This window comes from Podarcis vaucheri (genome assembly GCF_965113315.1).
Source record: "Podarcis vaucheri genome assembly, chromosome: 5".
NCBI classification, from domain to species: domain Eukaryota; kingdom Metazoa; phylum Chordata; class Lepidosauria; order Squamata; family Lacertidae; genus Podarcis; species Podarcis vaucheri.
The window spans coordinates 85,581,641-85,597,272 of NC_138763.1; the positions used below are offsets into that span (position 1 = coordinate 85,581,641).

The following is a 15,632-nucleotide window of genomic DNA, read 5'->3' on the forward strand; positions in this document are numbered from 1 at the left end:
ATTGCAAAGAACAATCTGAATTAGCTAGAGTGAGAGAATATCCCAGGTCCTTGTGTCTAGGGCTGCAGTCTAAGCTTTGTTTTGTTAATTTGCTGGATTCCAGGAATGAAGGATCAGCTGTGAATGTATTCACCCATACTGGTACAGAACACAGGGTGAAGTTTTCTACTGAAAATGGGTCTTTGTCACAGTTTGGGATGCAATGTCACCAAAGCTACAGCAACATGTTCAGGTGGAGGTAAATCTGTTAATTTCTTTGACAAGGAGTCACAGCAGGGACTTGATCCATGGTGTGTGCATGTTCTCCATCCACCTGCACAACCTACATAACAGACCTCACTCAGTTATGTAGAAAAGCTGGTTCAGCAACCAGACCTTCAGGTGAGCTGCCCTCCTTTTTATATTTTAAGTGCTGCTTGTTTTACATGCCCATCTGTCATGCCTCTTAAAAAAAAAAATCTAAAACCATTTAAAAACTGAGATTAGGTGCTGCATATGCCTCAGTGATGTCACAGTCAATTTTTATTCACCCATAGCTTGTTTCCGTTATATTCTATAGAACAGGGGTGGGGGACTTGGATCTGCCCAACAAATTAGATCCCTCGGTCCCCAGCCTGCCATTGGCCAGCTTTGACATGAAGGCAGGACCACCACCTGTCAGTCACACAATGCCGTAAAGATGTCAGTCGATTGACACCTGTCATAGTTCAGTGGGGGTGTCTTGCTGCAATGGTTGACCAACTCATGGGCAATTATAGCGACCCTCTTTGAAGGTGTGCTTCCAGCATCAATCAGCTGACTGGCAGAGTGTGAGAGAGAGAGTATTCCAACAGCACCAATCAGGATTTAAGCTCCTGATTATTCCTTTGTAGCCACATTTATACTTGCCCCACATCTGATGTCACATGAGATATCAGGTATGAGGCAGGTGGGCATGACTAGTGATGATACGCCTTGTGGGCCAAATTGAGACTTGTGCTGTGCCTAATCAGGCATATGGGCCAGAGGCCCCACCCCTACTAGAGAAACAGCATTTTTCTCAGAGCTTCAGCAAAGAAGAGGTGTACCCTTGTATTGAATATAGTGAGGTGTATGATGACATCATCATGCACAGGTACATCACAGGTGACCCACTGCACTACATAAGATTACAGCCTTAGTTGAATTCTTAGTTTCCTAATATAGGAAGGCTTACTAAGAGATGCACATGTGCACATACCCTTCAGCATATAGAACTGATAAATAAGAATGTGGACATTTGATCCATATGGTTTGTTCTGGAGTACGTTGTGCAACATTTTCCTCAGTATCAGCATAAACAAAATGCTGCGTTCTTCCTTTGTGAATTAGGAAACTTAAATTCAGCTGCCTAGTCAGTTTTGCCCTATACTTATCCTGAAAAGGGGAATTATATAAAGTTAGTGGGAAATGTTATTTTACACCAGCCGCTGTGACTAAATCCAAGGAGTTCACCTTCTCTAATTCTGTGCTATCCTTTTGTAGTGTTGCTTATGTTTTGGGGATTCCTTTGTTTTCATGAACATATGTCCTGAGGAGGTACTGTTCTGTTAATCTTTTACCGTTCGATAGGGCAATAGTTGTGAGTGATACTCAGCTAAGAATATATTCATGTTACCACTTATTCCACAGCCAAGGCACTCCCGCTGCTAATTTTAGAAGCCACGTTCACACGTTGTTAGCCATAATCTAAACCAGTCCTGCAGTTTCTTCACTAATACTGATGCTTTGTGTGTTTTCTGTGTCTCACAAGCTTCAAGCCAATTAGAAAACTGGATGCAGAGTAAGTGGTAATGTGAACATACCCTAACAGCTGTTGTGCAGTGCAGATGAGCAAACAAGTGAATGTAAAATATAGCTTAATGAACAGGAGTTCCAGGAGGGTCACAGAGACAGGGAAACCAAAAGGTTTGTGCGCATAGAGTGAAGACGTTCCCACCCATTCTCTGACATGAAGAACTCTGCACAAATGTGGCTTGAAATGCAGCCGGGGGGTGGGGGATGACCTTGCTGCATTTCAAGCCACCAGTGTGAACATACCCTATGTTGTACTCAAACCCATTGAAATGATTTAGCACCATCAATTTAGGTCCATTAATTTAAATAGGCTTACTCTGAGTAAAATGTAGTTGAATGCCACTGTGTGTGTGTGTAGATAGGTATTGTGTTTCAGTGGGAAGATGAATCAAATGAGTATCCAAAGCTGGTTGACAAAGCTGTGAAGTTCATAGTCAGCACTTTTTTAGTGAAACTTAGTGGTTTCCTTTCTGCATTTAGTGTTATCAAGTCTCGGTAGAAACATGTGTTGCATTTGACTTCGTTGATGGTTTTCCCCCTCTAGATTGTTTTATTTGATTTATAATGTAGTCTAAACCGCGTTTTAGATTTCCCCCCTCTAAAAATATAAAGCAGTATAAAAATGAAATGATTAACAACAACAACAACAACAACAACAACAACAACGCATGTTCTAGTAAATTAGGGTCTTTAGACAATCGCAGTAGCATGCTGTGGCAGATTTAACTAATAACTAATAACTAATAGTCATGCAGGTCTTAAAATGGGTCTGGTTATTATACACACAAAATTAAAATATGCACATTTTAACACTCCAGTGTTCAGCAAAACCACACTTTATTTATTTATTTATTTATTTATTTATTTATTTATTTATTCATTCATTCATTCATTCATTCATTCATTCTGCCCTTCATCTAAAGATCACAGGGTGGTTCACAACATAAAAATATAAAATGAGAACACAAAATATATAATAATAGCAACACCAGCAATCATAACCCCCTCCCACAAATACATTTAAAAGGCTATAGAATGTCAATCAGCCAAAGGTCTGGTTATAGAGAAATGTTTTCAACTGGTGCCTAAAGCTATGTAATGAAGGTGCTAGGAAAGCCTCCCTGGGGAGAGCATTCCATAAACAGGGAGACACCACAGAAAAGGCCCGTTCTTGTGTTGCCACCCTCCAAACCTCTTGTGGAGGAGGCACACAAAGAAGGGCCTCAAGTGATGACCACAGGGTCCAGAGCAGTTAAGGGTTATTATGGCAGTGAGGAATAGCTCAGTAACAATATCTATATCATTGTTTGAAGGAATTAGCTATTACCTATGACTAAAGCAACGGAAACACACACACAGAAGGCACTTGTCCGCACTTTCCCCCTGGTCTCACATTGCAGACTAGGCCTCACTCATGCACAGGACCAGAGGGTGGCTTCTGAAATACCCCTCTCCCTCCCAAAACACACACTCAAATGCAGGAAGAGGGAACAGTTATGGAGGCAGAAAAAATGTGGATGAAAGCTTCTAAGCAAATTCCAAGATCAAGCAGGTCCCCACCCTGGTGGGATTTCCTTTTGCTTCTTTCATTAGTGTCTTCTTCCTTCTTTTTTGGTGATCACTCATAGCCAAGTAAGATTGTCTTCCATAAACACTGTTTTAGCAATGAGTCTGTAAGTGACTGTGGAGGCAAGTTCTGGAACCACACATCCTTCCACAGTTTGGACACTGGTTTCCGGGCAGGAGTTGATCACGGTGTGGATTTGCCAAGCGTGCCTTCCTCTTAGCATGTTTCTCCCTTACATCTTGAGTTTGAGTGGCTTCAAAGCCCATGACACCTTTGGTAAAGGCTGTTCTCCAATTGGAGCGCTCGCAGGCAAGTGTTTCCCAATTGTTAGAGTTTATACTACATATTTTTAGATTTGACTTGAGACAGTCTTTAAACCTCTTTTGTTGACCACCAGCATTACACTTTCCATATTTAAGTTTGGAATAGAGTAGTTGCTTTGGGAGAAGATAATCATGCATTCGCACAACAGGAGCAGTCCAACGAAGTTGATGTTGAAGAATCATTGCTTCATCACTGGTGATCTTTGCTTCTTCCAATACACTGGTATTAGTTCGCCTGTCTTCCCAAGTGATATGTAAAAAATTTTGGAGACACCATTGAGGGAATCTTTCGAGGAGTTGGAGATGGCGTTTATAAGTGGTCCATGTTTCACAAGCATACAGTAAGGTTGGTAGTACAATAGCTTTGTAAACAAGCATTTTGATTTCCCTGTGAATGTCCCAGTCCTCAAACACTCTGCACTTCAATCAGGAGAAAGCAGCACTTGCAGAGCTCAGGCAATGCTGGATTTCGGCATCAGTGTCGGCCTTTGTGGAAAGATAACTGCCCAGGCAGAAGAAGTGATCAACATTTTCCAGCATTACACCATTGAGTTGGATTTGTGGTGCTGCAGAGGGGTTATTTTGTACTTGTTGGTGCAGCACTTTGGTTTTTTGAATGTTCAGTGATAGGCCAAGCTTTTTGTAAGCTTCTGCGAAATATTTAGGATGGTTTGGAGGTCATCCTCTGAGCGTGCACACACCATGTTGTCATCAGCATACTGAATCTCTATGACGGAAGTTATGGTAACCTTACTCTTTGCATTCAGCCTTCTCAGATTGAAGAGCTTTCCATCTGTTCAATACATGTTTTCTACTCCGGTTGGGAGTTTTCCTTTGACAAAGTGTAGGATCAAGGCGAAGACAATAATGAATAGAGTTGGGGCAATAACACAACCCTATTTAACACTTGATCCCACAGTGAATAGTTCACTTTGAGAGCCATTTTTATCTGCGATTGTTGCTATCATATTATCATGGAGGAGCCGAATGATGTTTACAAATTTATCTGGGCAGTCAATTTTCAGAAGGTCAGTCCACAGGGCATTACGATTTACAGTGTCGAAAGCCTTAGTTAGGGCAATAAGCGCAATATACAGGGGGTGGTTTTGCTCTCTGCATTTTTCTGGAAGCTGCCGAGCAGTGAAAATCATGTCCACCGTCCCCTTAGAAGGCCGAAAACCATTTTGGGATTCAGGAAGGGTCACCTTGGATATTGTTAAGAGATGGTTAGCTAAGATCCTTGCAAGAATTTTGCCGGCTGCAGCTAATAGAGAGATGCCTCAGTAGTTTTCGCAATCAGTTCTGTCACCTTTTTAAAAGAGATTGATAATTTTGGCACCCCTAAAATCTGCTGGGATCTCTTCTCTCTCCCAGATTTTTTCAATGAACTTGTGAAGTTGTTGTGTAAATTCAATTCCACCCACTTTGGAGACTTTGGCAGGTATCCCATCAGGTCCGCTGGCTTTGTTGTTTTCCATTTGGGTAATAGCTGTACATAACTCTCCCAGATTTGGAGATACTGCAAGCTCATCGCTAACTTGTTTTTGCGGAATTTGTGAGAGGACCTCAGCAGCTACGAGGGGGTTGCTGTTAAGGAGATGTTGGTAATGTTCTTTCCAGTGCAGTGCAATAGCTTCTTTATCTTTTAGAAGTGTGGTACCGTCTGCTGAGCACAGGGGGCATATGCCATGATTTATTGGCCCATAGATGGTCTTTGTGGCTTGGTTACCATGATTTGATTTTGGATTGACACACAACATCATTTCCATTGAGGTGACCAGTGTAACTCCTTCAGCTTCTTTTCCCCTCAGGCAGGCCTCAAGCAGCTTCTTTCCTGTCATAACAAACTGAAGCCATTTCTTTTTTTAAAAAAATCATATAGGAAGTACTGGAGTGGGAGCATCTCTCAGGCTTAAGAGCTGGCAGCCTGTACAGTGGAAGGAAAGGCAACCCTATATAACAAAAGGTGGAACTTCAGTAGTTGAAACTCCCTGATGAAGCAGCTGTGAGGTCTGAAATGCATTGGGTTTCAAATGTTTTCTCCTACTCCTTTGCTTCCTGCTCCCCACCCCACCAACACACAATTTGCCTGGGGATTCCCCCTTTTCTGCTGCACTTACTGAAAGCATGCATTTTGACACTTCTTGTACTTCCATACACTTGTTGCGGACAAAGGGATGTGTTTTGTCTCCCTCCCTGTTTTTTCTCAAGGTTGGATATCTAAACAGGTTAATTGATGGGCTGCATTAGTCAGAGAGGTGCCTTTGGGCAATGTGGTGGCTTTCAAATTGGTCCAAGAACTTTTGTGTTCCTTGGAAGCTGATTATGTGTTTTCCCCATGAGAAGATGGATGGATGATAGCATCACTCCTGATCTTCCCTGTGGTGCTCAGCTACAGAAAAGTTCAAGGAGGGTAGTTGAGCAAGTCCTCTCTCTTGCAGGACAACATTGAGTTCCCATAGGCCTGGTCAGCACTTTGTATGAATGGACTATGAACCTTCTGGGAGTTAGCAAAGACGCCCTGGGATCCTTTGGGAGGAAAGGCAGTATATTAATTCAGTAATTAAACACAATGCTAGTGGCAGTGTTATAATTCATGCGTAACACTACGCAAAGCTACATAGTTTTTAAAAATCATAAATGGCATATGCAGTTCAAGAGATCCCACTTCACTCTTGCCTCAGTTGACTGGGCAGCAGACCATGGTGTTGCTGGCTTAGCATCGCACCTGAACCAGCATTCATGATTTGTTCCCCCCCCCCCAAAAAAAAACACAACAACAACTCCAAAACAAAACTACAACAGGAGGCCAGGAAAAAGTATTGCCTTCAGATTGTGGTTCGCGTTGGGAAAGACAACCACATATGTGCTTGTTTGGATGTTATGGTAAGCTAGTTACCCCATGGTTTGCTTTCCCTCTTTAGCCAAAGGAAGAGCAAAGTGGGAGCATTCAGACAATGTATTGGTGCACGCAATATGTGTACATTATGGTAGCTTAGTGTTATATTCAGCAGGTGCAGCCAGTCGGAGCAAGGCTTGCCTTCAATCCACGTGGCCAGGCTCGTGCAGTGGAGTCCAATACATTTCTGGTCTTGAAGCACACGCACAGCATTACGCAGACCAAATGATCGTTGGGTCTGGCATTTTTTTTAATATGCTAATAATAATGTTAAAAGTTTGTGGGTAGAAAAGTCAGGCCTAGAGTGTTTTCCTTTGATTTTACATAAATACATTTGAAGAGTTATAATGTTGATTTTCCCTCCCCACTGTTCAAGTTTGATTTACTAGAGAATAGCTTGAGCCACACATGTGATAAACCTCCTGCTGCCAGCAGTTACAGACTTGCCCTCTGGCATATTTTGCAGTGGGAAATACCCAGTTCCCAGCATTTAATGAAAGAGCTGGATGCAGTAACTCACTCTCTGCCTAATCTTGGAGATGTTTGCTTTTACCTAGCGGAGGTCTGGGCCTTCTGAATACCCGTTTCGTCATTTTCAAACTGTGTATTCTAATCTCCTCCTTTGTTCTTCCGCTGTGAGTTATACAGTATCAAATGAGTTTACGGGAATGAAAGGATGAGTTCCCATTTTGATTAAATGCAGGCATTAAGAAGAGGCAAGCAGATCTCCTCGTTTAATGGTGCATTTCTTGCCCTTTGATACTTGTTTTGTGGGTGGGTGTTGTGTTGGAAATCGGAAATTCTTCTGTGGAATTAGGTTCTCTAATAGTGAGCCTCTTAACGGCCACATCACACACCATTTGTTAAGTGTAGAAATGTAACAAGCTGGAGGGCTCACTATATTTGCTACCCTGGACTGCAGCTTTCTGCTGAGCGGGCACTCAGTGTCAGTCCTGCCACAAGACGTGTGGAATAACCCTTGCAAGTAAAATAAATTTTGTTGACATTTAGCTTGGATCCAACGGCAACTGTTCACCTCACCGTACCTGCCAGGCAGATGTCTTGGTAGCGTGATCTTTGTCAAGAGGTGGGCCCTAGGCAGGGGGGAACACACCCAGTTGGCCAATGAGCCACTACACCGCATCTCAGCACAGTGGATTCAGAAGTGTCCTTCTGGATGCTGAAAAGACCTTGTGATTATGTAAGGTAAAAATGGCCCAGAGCAGACTTTACTAGCCTGGTCCTTCAGATGTTGTTTGGCTACAGCAGGGCTGTCTTGCTGTACTCCATCAACATCTGGACAGTACGAGTTTGACAAAGGCTGACCTAGAGCATGAAAAGAGAAAAATGCACTTAACTAAAAAATGTACCTCTGGCAATGCACCTTTGGCAATGTGCAAAATGCACCAATGGTTGCACAGATGCTTGTGCAACCATGTTAGTGGCATTTTCTCCATCTGGTACGCCGGCTGAGACCCTACCTGCCTGCACACTGTCTTGCCAGAGTGGTACATGTTCTGGTTATCTCGCGCTTGGACTGCTGCAACACGCTGTACGTGGAGCTACTTTTGAAGGTGACTTGGAAACTATAACTAATCCAGAATGCGGTAGCTAGACTGGTGACTGGGAGTGGCCACTGGGACCATATAAGAACGGTCCTAAAGGATCTTCATTGGCTCCCGGTGCGCTACCGAGCAAAATTCAAGGTGTTGGTGTAGATCTTAAAAGCCCTAAACAGCCTCAGCCCAGTATACCTGAAGGAGCGTCTCCACCCCCATCGCTCACCTTGGACACTGAGGTCCTCCTCTGAGGGTCTTCTGCCAGTTCCCTTACTGTGAGAAGCAAAGTTACAGGGAACCAGGCAGAGGACCTTCTCGGTAGTGGCGCCCTCCCTGTGGAACACGTTTCAGATGTCAAGAAAATAAACAACTATCTGACTTTTAGAAGACATCTGAAAGCATCCCTGTTTAGGGAAGTTTTTAATGTAGCACACAATTCCCCGTATAATCCATGTTTTAAGATGGTGGGTTCAAGACAGAGAATCAGTGGTTTTGCAGCTTAAATATGCTGGAATTTAACCAGGAACAGCCAGTATGGTGTCCACCAGCTATTTTGGACTACAACTCACTGTATCCATAGCCTGGAGGGCACCATATTGGCTATTCCTAGACTGAAGTCTCCTATCTAGTGTAGGGTTGTCCATAGCTTTGTTTTTGTTTTAGTTGTTGATTCCCCCCCCCCAATCTTTTCTTTTTTTAAAATGAAGTTAACAAGCTATTTTTAAGGCAATGCATCGAAATCTACACTTCCGAAATGGGTTGCCATGCCATGCATCTGGATTTTCCCAGACATTTCAGCGATTTCCGCCCAGACACTGCTTCTGACTGCCGAATCATGGGTATGTCTGGGAAATTCCGGACATATGGCAACCCTAATCTAGTGAGCAAAAATGGTTTCGTTGAATCTCCAGTGCAGAGATCTCAACTTTTGATTAAAACACACTTGATGGCTCACGGCAGAAGCATGAGGTGCCTTCTATGAGAGAGATTGTGCTTGAGATGACATGCAGGGATCTGAAAGCTCTGTTATATAGGTCTAATCTGTCTCACACATGAAAATCATCACTGGATATTGCATGCATGAGTTCACTCTTGAGTTCGGAGCTCTGAGGGGAAGCCACCAAGGACTTGGAGGGCTGTCTCTCTTCCTCAGTAGAATGGTTGGAACCAGCTTGTTTTATGTAATAGGTCTTATAACTTATATTAATATACCAGTGTAGTTTAATAAAAAGATCATAGGAACCCTAAAGCTCATAGTAAAAATGGCATTTTACTTTTACCCTCCCTCTTTCTTTTTGCCTTTGGCGTATCAAGCATTATCTACCAAACGAATATAATAGTTTCTGAAAGCTTGTATAATACATGGCCTCTCTTATTTAAGCTTTGAAGAAAATGTCTTCTGCAAGTGCACGTCTGGCAAGCAACATTTACTGTTCAGATAAATTGAGCGCAAAATTCTTTGTGTTACAAGGGTTAGAAGCAAATTTTACATTGTGCAGGCAAGGACGATTAACCCTCCAGTCATTTTATATATCTATATAGTAGTAGGTAACTTTTTTTTTACTTTCTGTATATAGTATTCATGTTTTCCAGCCCAAACATAAGGCTCAGTCATGGTTAAGTTGAATTGTGATTTGGTGCAGTGTCCGAATTGACGAAATATAGTTATGGTTTATTTCTGTAAGTCCCTGCAGTGGAGACAGAGTGAAGCTGAAAGGGTGGAGAATAAGATCAAATGGTTCTGAACCATTGTTTGTTAAACATGCCATGGTTTGAGTTCTAAACCATGTCTGTTGCAAACCATAGTTCATTCAGTGTGGTGTCTGATGTCCTATGCAGATTACCTTAATTCTAGGGATAATGAACAGATGCCAGGTGTAGGAGGGAGCAATGGGATTGCACTTGTTGCTCATGCTTTCCTCCATGTGTTGATTGGGTTGTCTTCATAGAGTCTACATGCAGATAGGTTGTATGTAAAAGAAACATTCAGTGCTCGGATCAGGAATGAGAAGAGCAGGTTTGATAGTGCCCTCTCCCTTCACTGATTATCACCTGAAAAGTTTGCCTGCCTGAGTTACTGAGTTGTAATCCATTTAAGATAGAGGTAATGTTTCGACTTCCGGGGTTGACGCGATCTGGGAATGGCGGATTCCCTCCGAGCTCCGGAGGGAATCGGCTCAGCAGGGGACGGGTCTTTGCCGTGCCGGCGACACGGGGACCCTTAAAACCGCAGGCGCGGAATGCCTGCGGACTGAAGACTCGGCGGGTGCCTTAAACGCCCCCCCTGATTCGCGAAGAGCCTTTTTAAAGGCTGCGGAGGGGATACGGGGGGTGGCGCGGCACTGAGAGTCCATCGCTACCTCTGCTGAGCGAAGCCGCGAGCCATGACCGGAGAGCGCTGACTTCCTTCCTTGAAATTCGGCTGAAAAAACAACCCGTGAGTAATTTGGACTTGGCTTTTAAGAAATTTATCCACTGAATTTGAGACGATCGGGGGATGTGCTAAAAGGAAGTCCGCACCCCCTACCTTGCAGACGATCTAGAGCAACGAAAAAAGAACTAAGCTGGAGTGCCTACCCTGTAAAGGGTGAGTTTTAAAAAAAGACAGTAACTTCCAAGATTTGGAAACTTTGAGCAGGAGAGAGGAGTGTTGGATGTTGTATGTTCCGTTGTAAACAACCCCCCCTCCCGGGCCCGGGAGCGTCCTGCTTTGGAGCTGGTTTAAGAAGTGCAGAGTTTGACAGCTGTCAAAGCTGTCAAACGGACTGTTAATAGTGGAAAATTGCTACCTAAGTTACCTCTGGATTAAAAAGAGTTACAATTGATCTAAAATTGTTGGAAATAAAGAAACAATAACAAGACAGAGGACTGTTGGGGAAAAGATTACTAAGTAACCAGATTCCCTCTAGAGGGAATTCTGTGGAATTACAATGGCTGTGGATGGAAAGATACTGGGAGAAATCGAAAGGATGTTTTATTTGGTTGGAATCTTACAAGAGCAGACTACGGCTATGAGTGAACAATTGATGACCTTGACTTCTGAAACAAGTAGTCCTGCTGAATGTAAAGAGGACCTCAATGAGAAAGAATCCACAGCTGAACCAGAAATGATAATAAAAGCAGAGGAGAAGACAAAACAAGAAAGAGAAGAAGTGATGTGGGAAAATATTGAGCAGAAGCTGACGCCTGTGGAATACAAACAAGGAGATTATTGGAGTAAATCTACTATAAATCCACGAAAGATGCAGAAGACGAAAGTGGAGGCCCTGGGAGTCTATGAAATTAAGGAATTTAAAATAAAGAAATATAATTGGGGCCTCCACATAGACTCTGACTTTGATTACCTTCAAGATTCATGCCTTGTGGAAACTCTTCAGCAGCTGTTTGCAAATATGGGAAGAGACTTTGGATTGATGGTGAAAGAACTCTTTCGAGATGTGACGACTGGCATAAAGGGTTACCAACAAGACCGGCGGAGAGGGACTGAAAGAGACTGGAGGGCCTCGGACGTGAGGAACCCGGGCTAAGAACTGTTATTTTGGACATGCTTTGGGAAGGGACGCAAACCGGGGATGGGAGGGAGGGAAAAATTAAGTTCTAACAACACTCATGATTATGCGATTTGGTTAAAAAGATCATTATTCAAGACAAAATGGGAAATCGATGGAAGGGAATTGAGGTCCAACTTAGAAAAAAATAATTTTGTTTGCTTTTATAAAAGGACTAATATTAGGACAGGGAAATGCCAATTTGCTGACATAAATTTGGAAATGGGGATGCAAGGGAGGGGGTAGGGGGAAGTCAATGACCAGGGTTAGGAAATAATATCTTCGGGAAAGTATATATGTTTGTTGTTGTTTTCTTTTTTTTTCTTTGTTTATGTGTTTATTTGTTTTTTGTGTTTTTGTTTTTGTCTATATAAAATGGAAAACCCAATAAAAATTTTATAAAAAAAAAAAAAAGATAGAGGTAATGTTTCTTCCCTCTAATGGAGCAAAGTGGTTTTCCTGTTAATATGGGAAGCTTTCAAGCAAACCTTCAACACGTACACAGTTTAGAGATGAGCTCTTGCTCCACGTACAAATTGCAAGTGAAAAATAGAATCCAGATGGTTATATTTCCCCTTTTCTATTTTAAAGATTGTTTTACCATAGTCTGAGCTTCTTGGTATGTGCCAAATTTTCATCATATGGTTGTATTGCCTGAGCTTTAATATCAAACTGTCAGGATGCAACTGACATTCAGAAATACTAAACAAACAGTTAAACCGGTTAAAGTATTGGTGTGCATGATTAATGTTCTGCAGTGCATATTATCAAGAGTAGGAACCCAAATTCTGGCAAAGCAAGAACATTTACCACTGTTAATCTAGAGATTCTTACCATGACCTTGGGCAGCAAACACGTACTACACCAGGAACTGAGAACCTGTTGTATGTTGGACTTCCAACTCCCATAATCCCCAACCAGCATGGACAGTGATCGGAGAAATTTAGTCCAAAAGTATCTGGAAGGTCACATGTTCTCCATCCCAATGCTACATTATAGCTCTGTCATGGCAGAGGTAGAAAAATTCCCAACATCTTTCATTTATTTGTTAATTAACAGAATTTATATATACACCACATAATGCAAGTTATCTGTGTCCTCTGCAGAACAAATACAGCTATTTAAAATACAATGTAAAAACCCTTACTGTAAAAATCTGTGTGAAACAGTGCATAATGACTGTGTGCCCATTTTTTTCTCATATGGCAGTGTTGAGATCCTTAATGTGGTACCAGATTTCACAATGTACACTAGCTGTCTGCCAACTATTGATGAGTCAGACACCCTTTTATACTGCTGTTGCCTTGGGAAATGCTCCCTTTCCGAGAACCAAGGTCAGTTGTCAGATTGACAATCATTGCACTGTGAGCATTATCATCCTACATGAGGGAGGTTATTGCACAACTGCGTTGTGTTGCAGGTCATAGGTATTGGTTTCTAGCATCCATCATGTTGGGTGCGAAAAGAACAACAATGAAAAGTTTGTTTTTGTATGGCTTATAATGATGAAGGTAGTATTTACTGAGATCTGTTAAAGTAGATATACTTGGAGTGGATTTTCTTTTTGGCAACTGTTGAGAGAATGTACTTCCTCAAACTTCTGATCACCTCCCTTACCCCTATCGTATACTGTGAGTCTCGTTTCTGCTTCTCCATGGCTGATTCCATGGTTTGCAATATGATCAGAGTAGTTACCGTAATTTAATATTGACAGCAGTAGTCTGATTAAACTATTTCCACTTCCACTAGGTTCATTTTAATAAAACCAAGAGTCTAAGTTTTATTGTTTGAATTGAAAAGCACGTGCTTTATTCATGCAGTTGCATAACTTCTTTCACCTGCAGTGAAATGCCAGAGTTGGATTTAAGGATTCCAGAGGTTTGCTTGCTAGCTTCTCAGTAAACTATGGCCCCATTCTGGTGATGATTAAAAATTTCTATAAGGATTCTATGAACCACAGTAGGTGTTTTCTTTTTGTACTGAATTTTTCTGTACACCTGGCCAATAAAACTTTTAAAGGGGGAATTACAAAAGCCCAATATTTGATCTTCTGAGATTTACTCCTTATATTTGTGTGACTTGGACTAACTCTCGTAGAATCCCGATGAATCCCATACTGAGCAGAGAAGCATAAAATTTGGTAACATATATTTCAATAACATATAAGAAAGGGGGATACAAGGCTTGTAATCAATCACATGGCAAAAAATAATAATATTTACATTATAAATTATGCACACGATGTTAAAATGTATCCAGTGAAATATTAAGTTTAAAATTAAGCACTCTTTTTTAAAAAGTACAAATGTGAGTTGTTGCATTCACAGTTCCTGGGAAGTAGAACAATTCTTGATATTGGAGCATAGTAACATGTCCTTATTATAAATTGTTTTGTTTGTAAATATCAGGACGTTGTCCTCGGGGTCGTATGAGATTGTTCACTTGAAGAGTTACTAAGAATTCCAAATACTGGCATATTTCACTGGATACATTTTAAGATTGTGTGCATCATTTATATTTTAAATATTATTATTTTTTGCCATGTGGTTGATTACAAGCCTTTTGTTTGACTTACTATAACTTAATTTTTCAGCAATAGCTACGGACCAGATTTGACCCTTATAATATGCTTGTAAAGGACGAGAATAGTTTGACAGGGTACAGTACTTGCCTGCTCCTTCTGGTCATCTTTCATTTTTATTCATGGATATGCAAAAACATGCCTAGTCTCCAGTACTTTTTTTTCTCTGGAAAAGGAAATTAACCCTGTAAAAGACTGCCCTGAAACTTCCTATTTTCTTGGAAAAGGGGAGACCACAAAGCAGCATACTGTTAGATATATATTAGCAGCAAAACACCAATGTGAAATTGATGCATATGTCAAACCGCATTTTGCAGTTGTAAATGAACATCAGTAATGCACAAATTTGGCTTTGATAACCACAGCACTTACCGCCCCCCCAAAAAAACACCCCTTAGCACTTGCAACTGCTGTGAGTTTTACTGCTTCTGACAAATCTGGCAACACAAGCTTTTAACAAAAGAAGATGCAGCATGGCATATCCATGTGAATTTTCAGCTCCTTGGGCAGTTTTTCTAGTGATGTGAAAGGCAACGGAAGCCTTATAAACTGGATCATTTCCCATCTTAATCAAACTTCCTTTGCATCCCCAAAGCTAATTGGAGTCCTGTTTGGTGCTCAGTTTGGTGCACTGAGATGTGGATAAGCAAACATTTGCCATACTGCTGAACTCAGGCCTTTGTCAGGAGGAGTGGAGAGAAGGTGTTACCAGCAGCAATAGAAGTGGTGTGGAAGAGAAGGTGGAAGGGGAAACATGTGCTTAATTGATAATGGAAATTCCCAGCAGGCAACTAGGAAGAGATGCTTACTGATGCTGTTTCTGAGAAGGTGCAGCGAAAAATATGTATAGAAAAATAGCTGCACCTTTTCTAAATTAATCTCAAAAATGTTAGGTAAGCAGGTCCAACTACATCTTGCATTGTACCAAAGTACTTCAGTTGGAAGCCTTATCTAATGTATAAAATTAAGCACCTGCCTTAAGCATTATAGAAATGCTTGAGTTTTAAAATCTAGCTTGACCAGTGTTAGAAACTAAGATATAAAAGCTAGGAGGTAAATGGCACCTTAAACCTGGGTTATGGGCACAACAACAGAATGTCTAGGCACATTTTTTTTTAATAACAAGAATACAAAGCTGAAAATGAATGAACTGCTACTAAAATGTTATGTTTGTTTTTCACATGATCTAGTCCTTCCCCTGCCCACTTCTTTAATATTCTGGAGAGGGTCTCTTCCGCCTTCAGAGAGTAGCTGGAAGTGGAGAGGCAGAAAAAGGTCCTTTCCTTCCACTCTGCAGTTTTGATCTGAAATCTCAGCTGCAGTACTGTGCCCAGAGCTCA

General features: G+C 41.6%; 1 protein-coding gene across 15 annotated transcripts in view; it reads left to right on the plus strand.

Annotated features, from left to right (window-relative positions):
- The window catches only part of DLG5 (discs large MAGUK scaffold protein 5), a 114,620-nt gene that overhangs the window by 27,098 nt on the left and 71,890 nt on the right, over positions 1 to 15,632 (plus strand). Inside the window, exon 1 of one of the 15 annotated variants that reach the window (XM_082225105.1) lies at positions 273 to 381. The exons of the other annotated variants lie outside the window; for them this stretch is intronic. Within the exon in view, the coding sequence (XP_082081231.1) occupies positions 288 to 381 (94 nt within the window). The 5' untranslated portion in view covers positions 273 to 287. Of the gene's footprint in view, positions 1 to 272; positions 382 to 15,632 lie in introns of those variants that run through there. 15 annotated transcript variants of the gene reach the window in all.